At 41.7% G+C, this 20283-nt stretch overlaps 1 protein-coding gene and 1 long non-coding RNA gene across 2 annotated transcripts in view; one reads left to right on the forward strand and one right to left on the reverse strand.

Annotated features, from left to right (window-relative positions):
- Window positions 1–20283, reverse strand: part of LOC125880103 (uncharacterized) — a 148233-nt gene that overhangs the window by 25667 nt on the left and 102283 nt on the right. The window lies entirely within an intron of this gene.
- The window catches only part of LOC125880100 (nuclear GTPase SLIP-GC-like), a 33453-nt gene that overhangs the window by 6161 nt on the left and 7009 nt on the right, over window positions 1–20283 (forward strand). The window contains exons 4-15 of the mRNA XM_049562377.1: window positions 670–717; window positions 1468–1501; window positions 2200–2292; window positions 2858–2948; window positions 4280–4496; window positions 4625–4849; window positions 10316–10522; window positions 10647–10822; window positions 11656–11743; window positions 11828–11915; window positions 12098–12219; window positions 20051–20224. Coding sequence (XP_049418334.1) covers window positions 670–717; window positions 1468–1501; window positions 2200–2292; window positions 2858–2948; window positions 4280–4496; window positions 4625–4849; window positions 10316–10522; window positions 10647–10822; window positions 11656–11743; window positions 11828–11915; window positions 12098–12219; window positions 20051–20224 — 1563 coding nt within the window. The remainder of the gene's footprint in view (window positions 1–669; window positions 718–1467; window positions 1502–2199; window positions 2293–2857; window positions 2949–4279; window positions 4497–4624; window positions 4850–10315; window positions 10523–10646; window positions 10823–11655; window positions 11744–11827; window positions 11916–12097; window positions 12220–20050; window positions 20225–20283) is intronic.

A 20283-nucleotide genomic window follows, 5' to 3' on the forward strand; every position in this document is an offset into this window, starting at 1 on the left:
TCGTGCACTAGGAACTTTGTAAATAGTGACGCAGTTTTTATATGGTGTGGGAGTGATTATAATAATGATGGCTTCAGTGTGTCATCAAGCCATTATTTTAGGTCCACCCAAATTTGCAAGACACTGAAGCTACTCAAAAGTCTAACTCTACAATGCAGCACTGTGTGGCTGTAATGCTCACACCTATGTCGCTCCTTATACAGTATATTTCTGCAGCAGTTTGAAATTAGTTTTAGTTTTGCATTGCTATGATTCAATTGAACATTTTGTTAATTACAGATCAATGCATTGACAAGGAAAGTCTTTATTTTTGTGGTCATCAAGAAATCACTGACCTGATCCCAAAACTGGGACCTGGGGCAAAATTCAAGAAGAGACTAGAGTTGTTAAAGGTAATGTTCTGCACTGTAAATACGTAAGTACATAAAGAATGTAACATTTCCTAAAGTTGCTGTCTGTCACTCTGGAGGAAGATAGTTGATTGCTGAGTCTCATTCCCAGGTCGTCAAATACAATCACTTTGGGTTGGTAATTGGACTGAACAATCAATTCAAAGCACCAGTATTTGATGACCTGGGAATGAGACTCAGCAATCAACTATCTTCCTCCAGAGTGACAGACAGCAACTTTAACTATTGTTGATTTGCAACTATTTTCTTTTGTTACTAGGGGGAACAAAACACAACAAATCCAGAAACAGTTGATTCTCCTGCTCAAGTAAGCTGAAAACAGTTTCACACAATTAAGTATCATCTAAGGAACTGTTGCCCAACTATTTGACATGGCAGCCATGTTCTCAGTTGTATTGTAATGAACTAATATCATGTTCTTCAGATGTCTGTTTGAACATTTTTATTCAATAAACTTATTTTATAAAACTTTATTTCATGCGATGACCAATCAAAAAGCACTGCCTATATTCTTTATCTCTGTGTGAAGGGGCGTACGTTTCTCTGCCTGATGGCAATATGTGAAATATGTTAGGATTTCCTGGTGGTCGTATCATTGACACGCCAAAAACAGCTGCATCTGGTGTGGACAATTTTTCCAATAAATGTTGCCAGATCAGGTTATTTTCCACCCAACTGGGCAGCTTTAGGATGGAATAAATGAATTTGCTGGGTTGACAAAAGTTTGGCCTGGTTTATCATAGTGCAGACATTTATACTATTTTCAATATTCATTGTATTCAAGACTAATATTGATTGTTTGGACCAACCTGGCAATACTGCTAGCAAGAAGGCTACTTAACCAGGCTAGCTGGTCAACCACCAGAGACACGCCTGCCAGATTCTAGCTAGTCAGACCAGCTCATAGCAGACTGACATAAGAATACAACTAGGTCTGTGGTAATATCCTACATATTTGTGAATTTGGGTACATTTCATGAACCTAAAAATGACCTCCATGCTTTATCCTGTCAATCAAACATTGTTTTAAAAGACAAATTTACATGTTCAACCTCAGGTTTGTCCATCCACCAGTGCTTCAAGTGATAAAGGTGAGATACAAAAATTTAACTTTTTTTTGGCTTCCTTTCTTTGCCTTAGGATGGTCACAATAAAAGGTTATTCTTAAATGTGTATTTTCATGACACAACACAAAACAACATATGTCACAAGCTTTGAGGGAGCGTGCCATCGGCATGCTGACTGCAAGAATGTCCACCAGAGCTGTTGCTCGTCAGCTGAATATTCATTTCACTATCACAAGCTGTCTACAATATTGTTTCCCTTAATTTGGCAGTACATCCAACCAGCCTCACAATGCAGACCACATGTAACCACATCAGCCCAGGACCTCTACACCCCTGCAAGATCGTCTGAGACCAGCCACCAGAAAAGCTAATGCAACCAAAGAATTTCTGCACAAATCTTGTCCTGACAGCAGTATGTCATCATAACTGACTTGTGCAGTTGTTTCATTAGATGTGCTTCCAAATTTAGGGAAATGACAGTGGAGACATCTTATGATATTGAAATGAACATTAAGTTCTAAGGTAACATCTCTGGTCGAAATTCGTGCAGTCAGCATGCCAACAGCACAGCCCCTCAAAACTTGGCAGATCTGTGGCACTGAGTTGTGTGATCAAACTGCACATTTTAGAGGAGCCCTTCAGGGGCCACTTTTTGTTTTTGTTAGAGGCACATGCAATATACTTGTTTTTTGCTTTCTTTCTTTTTTCTTCAATCCAATAAGTGAAGAGAAAGTTGGATCTTCAGGGCGAGTCCAGCAAATGGCAATCACCAACTAAGAAACAACGATGTGAACCTAGACCGGGGTCATACTCAGGTATTTCTAATACTTTATTAAAAATGGCAGCCTACCATATGGTTATACTTTGTATGTACCTTTATGTACTTCTATAGAAAATGTCTGTTAATATCTTGGCTTCAGTAAATACTACTGCAAGCTGGCGATGTAGTTTTTATATGTTGATGACGATGGCTCCATTGTGTCATCAAGCCATTATTTTAGGCCCACCCAAAAATCCTGAACACAGAAATGGTGAAAAAATATTTACCAGTCTAACTCCACAATGCAGTACTACACAGTTCTCCGTCTTTCCCCATTTTCAACAAGTATTTTCTAAAATGTATAATGTGTGAAGAAAGAAATTATTGATTTTTCTTTACCTTGACTTTAAATTAAAAACTTTAAGCATTAAATGCAACCAGGCACTGGTGCTGAGTAAATAAGAAACGAGGCTTTAACTGGATAATGTTTTAACCCAGACAATATACTCTGAGAGGGATTCTTTTTCTCCTCTTTTATGTAACAAGACACCTGATTATGCATTTCTGCTTACTTTATACACTGGTTCCTGCTGAATGGTTCGTTGCTTTTACACTGACAGAAGGCTTTATACTGTCTGATGTGAAAACCATCATGAGATATGTCCAAAAAAGGCTACCAGCCCAAGACAACAAACTCAATCAGTTCCTCAAGTAAGTATTGAGTTTTTCATATTCCATATTCTGTGTTATATGGACCTGGTCTCACTCTGTCTTGTTGAGTCAGTCTTTATTTTGCTCTTAAATTAGTCAATGCAAGTTGGACAGTTTCACAAAAAGCACATACTGACTTTTTATAAAAAAAAAGTTAGCCACCTTTTCCTCAGGCTCTTTCAGAACTAAGAGCCATGTTTCCATGGTAATTGTCTGCTGACCAGCGGCATCTGATGACAAAAAAAGAGGAAAACATGGCTCATCATTTGTGGTTTGTTAACGATGTTTGGGAGTGAGTAATGAGTAAAGAGTTTTTGTAGACCGTAGAACACAGCAGTCAAAATAACCAGTTCAAGCAGTTTTATTATTTCCTCTTTTTTCTGTCTGCCTTAAAATCAATAAGAAATCATTTATTCTCTGGTCCTACTAAAAGAGAGGCTGAAGGTAGAGAAGACAGTCAGAGGGCAGCACAATGTGGCACCAAAGGCAGATAGTTACAAGTTAATTGCTACAACCACGAGACACATCTCACCCAATCTAAAGGTGGTCACATTCCACTGGCACTACACACCACTTAACCACAAACCCTGGTGTTACACCGCATGCAACTGTCCTTGGTGTCCCCACTGGCTGCCTCCAGAGAACCCTACAGGAAGACAGGAGGACCAGACTTAATTTTCTTAAAATTTCTTAAAACAATACAATCAAGTGGATAATAATCGGTGCATGACAGAAATTTAGGTTCACACAACCCAGGCAGCCGGGGTGTGTGTCCTCTAGAAACAGCTTGGGCTTGCCAGCCGCTAAAGTAGTTTAATTAAATGGGAAGGGCTGTGTAAATCAAATTTAAAAAAAAACAAAAACAATCTTAATTCAGAATTTTCTAGAGTTCATGGCAAATTAGTCCTACTGAAGATAGCCTAGGACTAGATAGCTTTGTGACGTCATTAGATGTCTGTATGAAACTTGACTGTTAGTTTGATCAAAGCCATAGTCAAAGTCTATCTTTGTGAAACTGAACCCAGGTCTTACAGAACTTCAGTCTGCCTTGAATGGTGAAAAAGTGAAACCAATAAGTGAAAGACAATCTAAAGCCCTGTAAAGCAGAGGGGAACCTCAAAGTCTGGCAATAATTCTGTGTGGTGTCACCTCTTGGTGACCCTTCTCACATGCAAGTAGTCATTCAAACTAATTAATATGAAAATACTGATTACAGCTGTTTGACTAGGCTGGTTATACTGTAGATGTTTTTCTATTGTGACATGTTCTTTCAGTGTTTGTTTATTTTCCAAATTAATCAATTAACTCATGTTCAACCTCTTGTACAATAGGAAGAAAATTGGTGATTTGGAGATCGACAAGAGGGAGCTGATCGGTGTCTTTGGTAAAACCGGGGCTGGAAAGAGCTCTCTGATAAATGCTGTCATTGGAGAGAAGAATCTCTTGCCTTATGGGAGGGTCAAAGCATGTACCACAGTCATGATTAAAGTGGAGGCTAACATGCTACACCAAAGATATGAGGCAGACATAGAGTTCATTACAAAAGAGGTAAAATTAGTTAAAAATACTGTATTTATGTTCACTTGAAGCAAACTGAAAATTAGCTGCAAAAACATAGTTGCTGATTATTTCACATGATATTTGAATTACACTGAAATAAATTAATTCATTTTAAGGAGTGGAAAGATGAATTGTGGTCCTTGTTAAATTTCCTTGGGGATAACGCCAATCGAGACGATGATCAGGAAGATGACGAGGATCAGGACACTGTTGACAAGCTGTCAGCGCTGTATGGAGAAGAATGGAAAGACAAATCCCTTGAAAACCTCATAGATAACAAGTATTTTAAAGAAATTCCTGAATTTCTTCTATCCAAGAGAAAGCTTTTGACATCTGAATCAGTGAGTAAGATAAGACTTTTGTCTTTTTTTGGAGGGGGACAGGGGATCCTTAGCTCAGCTAAGGATCAGCGCTGTGTGTCAAGTTTTTCCAGGAACAAATCTGTAATAAACGTTGTATTTGGGTTATGCACTTTTTTAAACTTTGAAAGTTTAGAGTGTATAGGGGCTTATAACATTGTGATAAAAAAATTCCTGTGCTCAATTATATCTCTTAAGTTGTTGCAATAATTTTTGGTTTGATACCATTTGTTACAGTTGCAAGATAAGATATGAGGAGTTTCCAGATTTTATTAAATTGTTGAAGCCTATCGTTCAGGGCAAATCCTAGCCTTTCCAAATGGAGTGTATTAGTTAAGTCCTCTAGCCACATCTTGGAGGTAGGGACAGATGTGTTCTTCCATAGTATGAGAATTAGTTTCTTTGCTGTTATGAGGCAATAAGAGAGAAAACGTTGCTGTGTCACGTTTATCTTTCTGAAGATTTCAGATATCCCAAGAATAATGAGCAGAGCCCACAGGCTTAATCCTGGTGTGTATGACCATAGACATTATGTTGCAGATATCAATCCAAAAAGATTGTATCTTTGGACATAGAGCAAATCTATGTACAAGTGTTGCCACAGAAGATTGACATTTGTCACACATAGGCGACACCTCTGGGTTTATGCTATGTAGTTTCTCCTTTGAATCGTAAAACCTGTGTATAATTTTAAAGTGGATGAGACAATGTTTTGCATTATTTGAGCAAGTATGTATATTCTCAGGGCTTTTTTTCCCATAAATCATCTGAAATTAGTTCACCAAATTCTCCTTCCCACTCCTACTTGAAATTTTTTGGAAGAGGGAGAATTCATTGATAAAAGAGTATTGTAAATGTGGGAAATCAACTTACTTTCATTTGGTGACAGTTTCAGACAATCATCTATTTTTGATTGCGTTCCAGTTCCAAAGTCTTTTAAGTATTTCCTTATGTAATCTCGAACTTGTAGGTAACGAAAAAAGTTATTATTCTCCAGTCCATATTTCTAATAGTAATTATTTAATCCCAATAAGCAACTTAACTTCCCAGCAGGACCCGTGGAGTACCACAAGGATCAGTACTTGGCCCACTTCTATTCAGTCTATTGATGGTTCCTATTTTTAAAGTCTTTACAAATTAACGTCAGTTTTTGCACTTACGCTGACAAACCACAAATCTACATTTCTCTTTCACATTTTCCCATTGAATCACTGTCAGTGCATTGAACAAATCATTGATTTGCTAAATAAAGACAGAACTGGGGTGATTGTGTCTATCCAAATCTGGCTTTTTAAATCTAAAGGTTTTGCAATTGTGACAGTTTTTAAGTTCCACTATGTAAGAACCTGTTAGCCACCAATTAGCACTGAAGAAATGATTAATCCACTTCATATTTATTACTAGGCCTATTTATGTAACTAATTTAATCTTTTTTCTTTAGTTGGGATCTAAGTCTTAACACAGACCAGACCTTGTAACAGATCTCCAATTATAGTATCAAAATGGCTATCGGAAATAATTAATAATTATTGATAATTATTATTAATTATGTCAAATAATGTGACCTAATTTACAAATAAACCACCTTGTGGGGAACCATTCCCGTTAAGGGAAAATGATAGCCAGTTAATGATATCAGTTTCATAAAGTTCAACAAACTATCAATTTGGAATTTTTAATATTAAATAACCATAAACAAAATGAATAGTAAAGCCCGAAGCATTTTGGAGTTCTTGACATAGCAGAGGATGACCATTCATTCACTCTTGTGTAACATTAAACAGACAGCAGGTGTGATTCCAAATGCATTTATTCACAAAGAAAGCAAAGCGAGAGAGAGAGAGAGAGAGAGAGAGAGAGAGAGAGAGAGAGAGACTCAAGCCTCTAGTTTTGCAGACCGGGCAAGGCGAAACTGGGTGTGGCCAGGCGGATTTTGCAAGTTTGGCACACCGTACGCCTGGCGCAGCTACTCCTCTTTCCCACCTCCGTCCCTCCTACCTGCGCAAGTCGGAAAGAGGGAGGAGAGAAGGCGTGGAGTGGGTTTTACACAGCCGATTCACATCACACCAATCAAATGAGCCCCTCTCCTTGCCCTTAAATGCACCGCACGAAGGCGTAATGAGAGTACTCAATTCGCCATGGCAGAAGAGAGCAGCAGCGTCAGACGGCCAAACTTCTCCCAGGAGGAAACTGATGTTTTGGTCCGGGAGGTCCAAGCTCGCAGTGTCCGAATATACGGAACTGCAAGCAGACCTCCACGGGCTGATGATGCATAACCTGTAAAATGAACTTGTCTTTCCCAATTGAATTGTGATCATTTTGGCATGTAAATCACAAAATCAATTTGATGAACTTTATTTTGACACAAACACAACAATAAGCAGCTTCTGTGAACTAAAAACGTAAACTTATAGCCCTACGAGTACAAATGTATGTTTAAAAAAAAAACAAAAAAAAACTTTTAGAACATAAAACTGAAGATCATCTTGTCAGGAGGAGGAGGAGCCGGGCAAGCCAGGGGCACATTAAATTTGTTGACAGCGTTTCTCTCGTGCGCGCGCTCTCTCTCTTTCTCTCTTGCAGTCTCACTCTGTTTCTTTTCTTTTGACTTTTCTAAGATGATGGATGCTGAATATATACTCCCTATCTGATGCTATGGCTGTTTGTGGCTGGCTGAGAGGGATGTGAACTCATTAGTTTGCAGCTGTGTTAATCAAATCAGGTTGGGTTTCCATTACGCGTGCCAAACGTGCCAAACGGTGCCAATCCCCTTTGATTTGACATCAGATGTGACGGGACAGTCGATATAGAGATACATTTATGTGCTGATTGCAGATAGTTGTATTGAATAGTGGTTTATTGCATTGTTAATGTGCCTGATATTCTGAAAACCTGCCTGTGAGGTTTTGGTGACGTGTGCGCACTGTCCGCCGGTTAGCCAAACTTATACCGGCTGCACTCCCCCTGCGCTGACAGTAGACCTGCCCTGCGTTCCAAATCGCATACTTCTACTATATACTTTTAGTATGTACTGCAGCTGCCCTTAAAAAGTATGTAGTGTAGTATGCAGTATGCATGCAGTATGCATGCAGTATGCATGCTACTGGGACACACTACATCCACCATCACATCGCTCCCTGAACTCCGACCCTCTTGCTCACTTCCGCCGCTGTCCATAGCGTCACATTTGAATATTTTATGTTGTTGTACTTCGGAGATGCAGCAAATCTCCTCTTGTCAAGCTCGCCAGAGTTGTGCACACCGTCGGAGGTGCTGGAGAGCTCTGTTGCTGTTATGTCGTAATGTATGTTGCTGTTTTTAATAAACTGACGTGTTCACGTAAACAGTTCCAAGCCTATTATTAGTGACCTGTCTATTGAACTAGTCACCAGTAGGCATATTAACCCCCTTCACACATAGCTCTCTGTTGCTGGCAGATATTTGTTGTTAAATATATTCACAGCTATGCAGCTGCTGGCACTATATTCTGTCTGCACGTGAAGCAGCCTTACATTCACATTACTTTTATTTGTAGTGTAACATACTTGCACATTCTTACTACATTACTTAATATGTATTTGACTTTTAGTATTTATATATTTACTAGTCTATACTGCTCATACCTGGCCCATAGTGTATTCATATTTAGTCATATTCATTCATTCATTATTTATACCACACTTACAACACTGCCTATACTGGTAGTCATAGTTGAACCCTAACATTGATTATACTATAATCACAATAAAGTTGAATGTTGTAACTGTGTTCTTGCAAAACTGTATGATATGTGACAGTATATAATCAGATCATTGCAGTCCTAATATGTAGTGTCTTAGAATCTCAAATTAAATAAACCATGTATGAAAGGAAGTGTGGGCGTTGGTTGTACACGCAGCTCAGTCAGTGTGACGTAACTTCCGCTGCGCAAAGGATTGTGGGTCAGAATGGCCAAAGAAGCATGCTGACATGCATACTGCGAAATATGACCGGATGTAGTAGAACATCCTGGTGCTTTTGGCATACTGCATCTGACATACTATGTATTGGGACACACTAATTCTTTTTCTGGCATACTAAATAGTATGGTAGTATGGGTATTGGAACGCAGGGCTGGTTTCAGCTGGTGAGTTTTTAGCGCACCTTCGGCGAAGCCTTTTGGCACGAAGCTGTCACTGCGGCAAGCTGGATCTGTCGACACCTCCCCCTGCTGCGCCGCCACACCCATCTTAGCGCACCTCGGTCTGCCAAACTACCAAACTGAGCGCACCTCGGGTTGCGCTGCTTGAAACTAGCTCTGCGCGGGGTTTGCCACCCTACGCCACCCTGCGCTGCGCCGGGAAACTAGAGGCCTCAATGTGTGAGTGTGTATGTGTATGCAATTTGTGTGGTAAAGGTACTGCGATAGTACAGAGGATGATTAGTTGCATGCAAGACTCTGTCTTGGAAAAGCACTAGCAAACTAACATCACTTAGCTTTGGTGAAGCCAACTAACCAATAACCCCACAGCAAACAATTACAAGAATAACTCAATTAACAGCATTAAATCACAATTGACAACATTAAACAGTCTTGCTTAGCCTGTACAACCATACTAAAGTTATGCCCAGTTGTTACATTACCAATCCTAGAATGGATGGAGGGAAGAGTCGCTTTATGGTGTGCTGTTTTTGTTAGCTGGCAGATGAAAGCTGGAAAGAGCTGTGGTTCCAGAAGCAGTCTTTGCTGCGTCCTTGTTCTGAAGGTGCAGATTCGAGGAGCCTGGTCGCTCGGTGTCCTTGCAGAATTAGATATTGGGGTGCTAACTCAACTTGGTTCTCCTTGTTACTGGAAAGTCAGTTGCAAACCTTGTATTTGGCACACTGACTTCTCTGGTCTCCAGGTTCTGCTCCTGCTGTGGGCATACAGGGGTGTGAAAACAGGGGAAGGGCGTAGCAGGTCCTCCTGTCTATGTTGTACCTTAGCTGAGGTCCAGGAGCAAGAGAGCAAGAGTCTAAGGAGCAAGAGCTCAGCAGCTCAGAAAAGCTTCTGAGCTGCTGAGTCTTGGAGCAAGTGCACCCTTCAATGGTTCAGGGACAAGAGTGTGAGGAGAGCAAAACTTTGAACAAGTTTGCTTGGTGACATCACAGAGTCATGTGTCACTGTGAAAGTACTGTCCAATCAAGTTTAATGACTGCTCTATCACTTGTGGAGAGATAGCTGTTTGAAACAAAGAACATGTGGTCTCAGTCAACATCTCAGATGACAAGACCCAGGGAAAAGCCAATGTCCAGTTTATATTTTAACAAATGACAAATCATCTGTGGACCACTGAATGCTACTTTCAAAGATAATGTCTCTCACTTGCTCTCCTTTTTATCCTATCCTCTTGTAATTCTATTATGAGTTTGTGCATACAAACGAAATCGCCTTACGTTGCCTTAATCTGATTGTATTGTTGATTGCAGGCTAAAGAGCTATCTGCAAAATTAGTCAAATACACAAGAAGTGAATCAAGCGATGGAGAAGGAAAAGAAGTGAAGAGGTGGTATTGGCCCCTGGTGAAGTGTGTGACTGTGAGGGTGCCTAACAGTGATCTTCTCCAGCATGTCACACTTGTGGATCTTCCTGGAAATGGGGACCGCAACAAGAGCAGAGACAAGATGTGGAAAGGGGTAATTTATTCACATGTAGTGCTGTTTATCGTGTCTTACTCTGTTATCTGGAAACTCAACAGTGCTTTTTACAAAGCACAGATATTTGATGATTCATTATTGACTTGTTATTACGTCCCTTCAGGTTGTTGGAAGTTGCTCTACTGTGTGGATTGTGACTGAAATTAATCGAGCAGCAACAGAGACTGAAGCCTGGGACATCCTGGAAAGTGCCTGTAGCTTCATCGGAAATGGTGGCGAGTGTCAGCGCATCCACTTTATCTGCACCAAGTCTGATGATATTGGAGATACGGATGATCGGTAAGTGATTTAAGGTGCCAAAAGTAAAAAGTTTAATGTAACATTCTAATTAGACATTGAGGCATATGGTGGCTCTATTGTGTTGTTTTTGTATATGCGTGTGTGTTTATGTTTTTTTTACATTTGCAGAATATGTGGAATAGTGTTCTCAAATAAGAAATGAGTTTCTGCATTTGTTTGTCTTTTCAGTCTTAGCAACCAACATAACACTATGTTTTACCAGGCCCAAAGCTTCCTAAAATTGGAAGGGACTGATATCTAACTATGAATTATTGGGAATTTATAAAAAATATGTAATATATAATTTGGTGCGAATATAGGGAAATTGAGACACTGTTCACTTGAATCACTTCCAGTTAATTAATTAGTTAATTGAATTCATAGTGTAACCTAGACAGTCTTCTAGTCCGTGCATGGTAGGTCTGCTGAATATAAAAACACTTGATATTTGTCTGCAGGCTGGAAGTCAGTTTAACATATAAAACATAAAGTTCCTAATAATAGGTTGATAGATAAATAACGAATAGTTACTTGGCTTAAAATGAGTTCTTTCAAGGAAATTTCTGTAGAAACAACAACTACTTGTAAACGCAACACAATTAAATTAACTAAAATAGCAGTCTCTAAACTTTGTCTTTTTCCCTGAAATGCTTACCAAAACATTTTGTAGAAAATCACAGACTTTGTTACCTTTTCAGTGAATGGTAGAGTTATTGGTAACAAAAGTGTTTTATCCTGAGATGAGTGAAGACCACTGTGCAAGCTGGAATGGAATTTCAGGTTTGATACTGTATGAGGTGTCACTTCATAAAAATATCTTCTTACAGTTCAAGAGATGCTGTTCGTGCTTTCATATTTCAAAACAACATACAAGCCAAGGAAGAAGTGAACAAAGAGTTCAGAAAACTCAGGGAGTTTAAGGTGAGTTTAATAGACCAACAGAAAATGTAACACAACAATTTTCTACAACTGCAAGCCTGATGTGAAATCAAACCTTTTTTTCAGAAACATTTCAGTGATGAAAGTTTCAAAGTCTTCACAGTGAGCTCCAAAGAGTTTCTGAAGCAAAAACGTCTGACGCCAGAGGAAACTGGTAGGTGACGTCTCATACTGTCTATGAGCACTCTGTGGATAACAGAAAATGCTCCAACACACGTTTTGTTTTAGTTTACTTTCACCACTTTAACTAAAACAAAAATAACTAATTGAATTTTGACATTTGAATTTAAGTATGTAGTTTAAGTATGTAAGATGTAATCTGATTTTTTTTCACAGAAATACCCAGACTTCAGGAATTCCTGCAAGAGCTCAATGACTGTCACTCAGAGACATTAAACTATGTGTCAGGAGCTCATGGGATCCTCTCTCTGATTCAAGGGGCCAGAAGTAGAGCAGGGGTAAGATCAAGTCAGGCTGAGTGTCCATACAGTGTTTTTTTTCTGAGTGGCAGCATCTCTATTCAGTTGTTCCCAATGAGGAGAGAACATGAAGGTGCTGTACCCAGCATCTCTGACTCTTTTGTGCGGCCACTTCAAGCACTTCTACTTGCAACATCTCTAAACATTTCCGTGTCCATCTATCCCGAGCTGTATGAGATGTCAGATGGAAACAATCACAACAAAGACAGTTCAGCATTTTTGGAGGCAGGGGCCTGTTTCATAGAGCGTGCATAGAAAAGTGGGGATTTAAGATTTTGCCCCTATCAGTTTCTGGGGTGAGGGACTGCTGGCAAGCTGTTGCCGCGCCTCCTCCGCTGTTTTTGCTATTTTTGTTGTTTAATCTCAATATATTGAAAGTTGTCTTGTATAAATGTTGGACTCTAAATCCATCTGTTAGATTCGGCTTGTTCGATCTAACACTCTGCGACACTAAAACAGCAGTTCAACAGTCTCTACCTGTCTGCTGCTACTGCCTCGCCACTCGTTAGCCAGAAGCTAGATCCGCCGGTTAAGGGCTCACCTGTACGGGACTCCTAGGGCTCCTCTCTGCATTCTGTGGCTGGATAGCCTGTTCTGGTGTGCCCCATGAAGCACAGCTCTTCGCCACTGCCACCCTGCCAGCTCTCCTGGGCCCTTACCTGTGCCCGTGGATTGCTGTCAACGCAGTGGACACCCCCTACCCGCTACATGGTGTCCGCCTGCCAGCGGGCTAGCCTACTGCTAATCCCCGGCGCCGACCAACTGGTTTCCCCGTCTCCAGCGAAGCTACAGCCAATGCACTCCACTCCTCCACCTCAGCCGCCCTGGTTCTGAGGCTTCAACATAATCACCTGGAGTATGTACCGCTGGATTACGCCGCTGCCGATCTCCCATCATGTGGATTTTTAAACTGTTCATCTGGATCGCGCTGTCTTTCACTCTCACGAGCCAACTCTGCCGCTCCGTTACTCAGTAACGGAGATGTTACATCTCTGGACCTTCTCCAGGACTTCTCCACCTTAGCTCGCACACCACCACATTCTCAAACGATCAAGATATATCCAATGAGGCTCTGGACGGAACCTAGATATTTTATGCGTCACTGAGACATGGCAACAACCAAATGACTTCTCCCAGCTTAATGAGGCTGCCCCACCGGGTTTTTCTTTTATCAGTAAACCCCGTGCTACTGGGAGGGGGGGGGCGGCCTCACTCTCCTTCACCGTGATAGCATCAAAGTCACTGCTGTCACTGTCCCCCATCACTCCTCTTTTGAATGTTTAGCTGTAAAACTCACAGGCCCCAAACCCACTATCATTGTTACCATCTACAGACCACCAAAACCCCCCACTGTGTCACAATCCCTGTCTCTCAGTCCTCTCCTGCAACACTGCTGCAGTAGTTTTCCACTCTCCCTCCCTCTGCTCCACTCTACCTGCCAGCCACGCCCACTTCATCAGGCCACTCTGCTCACCTGCCTCACAGCTGCAGGTCATTGCAATCAGGCCTGCATATAAGCCACTCCAGCACCTTTACTCACTGCCAGATTGTTCTTCTGCATTATGCGAGACTCTCCAGCGTTCTTCTCCTGCCTGATCTCCCGGTGCCAACTCTGCCTGTCCCCGACTTGCTCTCCTCGTCTGCCTCCCGGTAAACTCACCTGCCTTCTGTCCCCGACCTCGTGCTTTGCTTCAGCGTCTCTGGTTTCTGCCTGCTCGTCTGGTCTCGACTCCTCCGCCCGGCCTCGTCAACTCTCCTGCCTGCTCCTCAACGGTGCTTCTGCCTTCGCTGACGGCTCGTCTGGCTACGACCCCCACACCGGCTCCCGACCTCGCCTCAGCTCACTCCTCGTCGGCTTCTCAGCTCGATCAGCCGGCGTTTCAGCCTACGGAGCGCCTGCCTCGCCACCTTCGGCTGCCGTAAGCTACATCTCTTCTCCTCTCTGTGAAAGAGTTTTGAACTGTGTGGAACCGGGGGCTCTGGAGCTTCCCCTCGGTTCCGTGACTGAGCCCAGCCGCTTCTCTTCCCCTTATCTGTGCTTCAGAGACTGTGTTAGGGCAACTTGCCCGAAGAACGAACTTTATCCTGTGTTTATTCTGCCTGCTGCATTCCCTGTTTGCTGTGGTGCTAATAAAAGTCATTACCAACTATTCCTGCGAGCCTGGTACTGCATTTGGGTTCACCAACACGCCCGTTTCACACTGTTTTCCTCAATTAATTCTTATCACTACTAACATCTGTATGTGCAATGTCCCCCACTGTTATCTTCCTTGGCGATTTCAACATCCACATTGACGACCCATCCAGTATCTTTGCAAATGACCTCACATTACTCCTGGACTGTCTCAGCATCACACAACATATCAACCTCCCAACCCATAACAAAGGTCACATATTGGACTTAATCTGCTGCACTGACATCACTCCCACAAACCTTGCTGTCACCGACTTCCCCATTTCTGACCATAAAGCTGTACTTTTTTGACATTCACACCCAATTACACAAAGCCAAAGAACAACGGACCATCTCCTTTAGAAACATCAAACACATCAACACCACAGATCTTTCCACCCCGATCAGCTCTTAAATCTTCATACTACTCCAACCTCATCAACTCTGGTACAGGTAACAACAGAGTCCTCTTCTCAACAGTCAGCCACCTACTTTAGCCTCCTAAAGCCCTCCCTCCAGACATTTCCACTGATCAGTGCACTGCCTTCCTGGACTTCTTCAGCTCCAAAATCAACACCATTCACCAACAACTAGCCTCATCTTGCACTTCCTCAAATGATCCACCCTGGATGATCACCACTGGTTTCCAGTTTCCGTCCAAAACACAGCACTGAAACAGCCCTGGTCAAAATCACCAATGACCTCCTCCGTGCAGCCGTCTCCGGACTACTCAATATTCTCATCCTCCTGGACCTCAGCGCAGCATTCGACACCATCTCCCACCCACTACTCCTGGACTGTCTGGCTGGCATTGGGATCACTGGTGTTGCACTCTCCTGGTTCACATCATACCTCACTGACAGTGTTGTGTGTAACATAACTACTTTTATTGGGTAAAAAGTAGTGTAACGCATTACTACTGAAAATATGGTAACGGAACGTAGTTACTTTGTCAGTTACAACGTTACTTTTCCCGGGGACAGATTTGACGGTGACACTACCTGTCTGCCTCAGCTGCGCACTAGGCAGGAACTGTGACAGTTGCCATGTCAACAGTACAGACAGGAGTGCCAAAATCAAGAATCGTATGAGGAATATGGAAGATACACACGCCTCCTCGGATTATTTTAACGGTTTGCCAACCGAAGACAGGTTAACTTATTGTAGTAAGCTAACAGTTAGCAACGGAGTGAGGTTTCCTGACCCGTACTTAATGTCGGGTCAGTGGGTCACCGACCCAACGAAATGGCCTAAGCTACAGTGGCCGGACATTTTTTTATATCTTGTGGAGAAACCCAGCGTTTATACGCATGAAAACTCAAGGCATATAAATCCCTTGATGTGTATAATTTTGTACTTTGCGGTCATGTCCAAGATATTGAATACCGGGATTTATCTGATGGTTTTTGTGCTCTACGGACCGAAGTACCGCCGAGCCAGCGACAAGGACACAAAACAGTAACGTTAACTAATAGAGTTGACCTGACCCAAGACCTGGGCGATTCTGAACAAGTCGACCAACTATATACTGACAGCGAACTGCACTTGTATGGCTGGGTAAGTGTTGTTTAATGTAACGTTAACCTCGCTAGTCAGACCTCAGACATGGGCAACATACGACCCCGGAACCTCAAACGAAATCAAAACGACCCCCAAAACATCAATAAAATGCAGCATTGTGTTAACAGAAAACAGAACAATCATAACCTGCCTACCTTCCTGGCGCTGTGTGAACGGTAGCCTGTTGCAGCAGCTCCTATTTTGTGTATTTTAAATTGCTGCTGTGACATTGAAATTTGCCCCCGAGGGGTTAATAAAGTACCTACCATACCATACCAGAAGAGAAAATGAATTAATTTATTCGTGCAGGTCTGTAGCTTACTGCAAAGTATGAGTCTGTTACACAAACACAGTCTCACAGTTACACACGTAATAACAGAACAGAAAATGATTTATTCATGAATATGACACTATTTGTTCAAAGATAGTGTCTGTGAATATTAATATTTTCCTCATTCAGTGATGCAGCAGGTCTGGCAAATAGGCTATTAGTAGTAGTAATCTGTCATGTAACAAATTCATGTAGCCTAGTTAACACAAATTAACTCTCACTCTTTAATCTTTATTTTATCACCAAAGTCGTAAATACCAGTGGGAAACTCGGATTTTTTCACATTTAGGAAATGAGATGGGGTTCTACCCAAAGTCAAGCACCATAAAAGTAACGTAAAAGTAACGAGTAACGTAAAAAGTTACTTTTCATAGAGGGTAACTAAGTAAAGCAAGGGATTACTTTTTTAAGAAGTAACGAGTAACGAGCATACACTACTTTTTAAAAGTAACTTCCCCAACACTGCTCACTGACCATCAACAATTTGTACAATTAAGGAACAACAAGTCTGGGTGTTCGGGTGTTTCACTGGGTGTCCCCCAGGGGTCAGTCTTGGGTCCACGTCTCTTCATCATCTACCTCCTCCCCCTGGGCACAATCCTCCGTCACCATGAGGTCCATTTTCACTGCTACGCTGACGACACACAGGTCTACATCTCCTCCAAACCCACCACTACCATCCCTCCCACCTCCCTCACCACCTGTCTTGAAGACATCTGGAGCTGGATGAGCAGGAACTTCCTGAAGCTAAACTGCAGTAAAACCGAGGCCCTGCTCATTGGCTCCAAATCCACCCTCACCAAGTCAGAGCACACTCCAGCTCCACCCATCATCATCGACGTATTCCCTGTACCCTTCTCCTCCCAAGTCAAGAGCCTCGGCGCCATTCTGGACAGCACCCTCTCATTTGCGCCTCATATTCAAAACATCACCCAGACTACATTCTTCATCCCTCCACAACATCTCCAGACTCTGCCCATCACTGTCCCAATCCAGCACTGAAATCCTGGTTCACTCATTTGTCACATCCCACATCGACTACTGCAACGCCCTCCTCACTGGCCTCCCCATCAAACTCATCAGCAGACTGCAAATCATTCAGAACTCGGCCGCCCAGATCACCACCTGCACCAAATCATCTGACCACATCACCCCTGTTCTCATCCAACTTCACTGACTCCCTGTACAACACCGCATCCACTACAAAAACCTTCTCCTCACCTACAAAGCTCTCCACAATCTAGCCCCCACTTACCTCTGTGACCTCCTTCAGGAATACACCCCCTCCCACACCCTCTGCTCAAGTACCCTGGGTGCCCGAGCCTTCAGCTGCTACATATGCAGCCTTTGCATATGTACATAGATGCACACATCCCCATAAACACACATATAAGCAAACATGTATATATGTGAATATAAGCATACATAAACACCTTTAAAATCTTACAATTTTATATGAATGCGAGTCTGTGCAGGTGGGTCTTTAACAACTTTTTAAACAAAGGAACTGAGTCAGCTGATTTAATGAGAGAGATAAATTTGGTGCGAAAATAATTAAAGTGTGATCACCCTTTGATATAAGTCTGGACTGTGGGACTTTTAACTACATTTGGTTTTCTGATCTGAGGGATCCTGAAGCAGAATAGGGGGTTAAGGGCTCTGAAATGTAAGGCGGAGCCAGACCATGGAGGGATTTAAAAAGTAATTAATAGAACCTTAAACTGAATTCTGTACTGCATGGGGAGCCAGTGTAATTCAACCAACACCCTTAATGTGCTGATTGAAGTTAAGGTATGGATCAAAGATGACTCCCAAGTTTCTAGCGAGTGTTGTGTGCAAGTTGTTAGTGATCCAAGGTAGAGGGTGACACTGTTGGAGGTGTGGTCATGACCAATAACCAGGACCTCTGTCTTATCTTTGTTAAGCTGTAGGAAGTTGGAAGCCATCCAGTCCTCAATGACAGCAAGGCAGCAGTGCAAAGAGTCCAGATTGCGATGATTTCCAGGGCTAAATTAGATGTACCACTTAGAATCATCAGCGTAACAGTGGCATGACACAGAGATGAAATTGTGAATGACATGGCCAAGGGGTAAAATATACAAGCTAAACAGAATAGGCCCAAGGACTGAGCCCTGTGGGACATCACATGACATTAGAGCAGTTGATGAACTGAAGTTGTCAACAATGACTTTGAACTTTCTAGGATGCAAACCACTTAAGAGCAGTTGCACTTAGACCAGCCCAGTTTCTGAGTCTGTTGAGTAAATTCATGTGATCAACTGTATCAAATGCTGCAGTCAAGTCCAGTAAAATGAGAATGGTATGGTTTCCTGAGTCTGCACTCATTAAAATGCCATTTGTTACTCTAAGTAGAGCAGTTTCGATACTGTGGTTCTTTCTGAAGCCAGATTGGAATTTATCAAATATGTTGTTTTCTTCTACTCTTTCTAGAAGTTTCTGAGCAACCATTTTCATCAATTTTTCATATTAGCAGTAATTTGCATACTGGACAGGGATTACTGGGCAGTGTGGGATCTAAATGAAGTTTCTTAAGGAGAGGCTGAATACAGGCCTGTTTGAAGTAATCTGAGACCTTGCCAGACAAAACAGATTTATGAACAAATTTTAAAAGCCATGGGGCAATGACTTCAAAAATCTTTTTGAAAAACTTGAAATAAACAAGTCTCTCAGTCTTTATCAGAGAGTTAAATGATGACATTAACTCTCTCAATGGGAGTCGATGGATTTGATGTTTAGTTGTTTCCCATTGCCGTTTGGCTCTTCTGCATTCTCTTTTTAGTTTTCTAATTTTTTCATTTATCCAGGGCCTTGGGTTTGAGGGATGACATGAACTAGCTTTCAACAAGGCTATTTGATCTAAAGTTCTCAAGTAAATACTGTTAGAATAAATAACCATATCATTTACATTGTTCCACTGGGTCATACATTCATCAGCACTGAAGATGGCGGCAAAGTCTATAGCCGAGTTGCTATGTAGAATCTGAGTGAACACAGTTTGCTGAGACCCAGGAGTGACAGAAATGCAGTTTATGTCAAATAAAACCATTTAATAAAATCTCTCAAGCAGAGGGAGTTTATGTCTAAACCCAGGGTAGAAACCAAATCAAGTGTGTGGCCCTGCTCATGAGATTTTACATGCTGTTTTAAATTAAAGTATTCACATTTAGATAAAAACGCAAAAGTAAAATGATTATCAGGGTGGTCAACATGAATGTTAAAATCACCAACCAATAAAATGCAGTCATAACTAAACAATTGCAGAGATAAAATCAGAGAATTGTGATTAAAAACTACTATTGGGTTCAGGAGGGCGATAGATGGCAATAGATGGCAATACAACACACAGGGATGTCAAAATGTATTCTCAAGATTAGTGCTTCAAAGCTGGGAGGCTTCTCCACTGTGATGAGAGTACAGTTTAAATCTTTTGTGTAGACGACTGCAGGTCCACCTCACCTACCACTGAGCCTTGGGGTGTTTAAAAACATGTAACGAGGAGGAGGACATAATTCTGAAAATGCACTTAAATCGGCAGTTCTAAGCCAAGTTTCAGTTAAGAAGATAAGGTCTGATTTACTGGTTGAGATAAAATGGGTGGCCATTACTCAACAGAAACAGAATTTCATGAATAAATAAATAATCAATATTGTCCCCAAAGAAAAACAAATCAGGTAGCAGTATAGTTTCACTGCTTTAAATACTGAATGTGTTGTATCTGATTTCAGGCTGACAAAAACACAGGTGTGTGCAGAGAGCTGAAAGAAAAGATGAAGCAGGAACTTAAAAAAATTAGACAGCCCATGCAGAAGACTTATGACACCTTTGAAAGATGCCTCATTGAGGGGGTTAAAAAATCCAAAAGTTCCTGGGAAAGACTCTTGAAGTCGGTGTTACATCCTGTACGTATTTGAATCCGAATCACATCAACACAACTGATTTTGGATCACATATGAATTTA

This window comes from Epinephelus fuscoguttatus, linkage group LG19, assembly GCF_011397635.1.
Source record: "Epinephelus fuscoguttatus linkage group LG19, E.fuscoguttatus.final_Chr_v1".
Lineage (NCBI taxonomy): Eukaryota > Metazoa > Chordata > Actinopteri > Perciformes > Serranidae > Epinephelus > Epinephelus fuscoguttatus.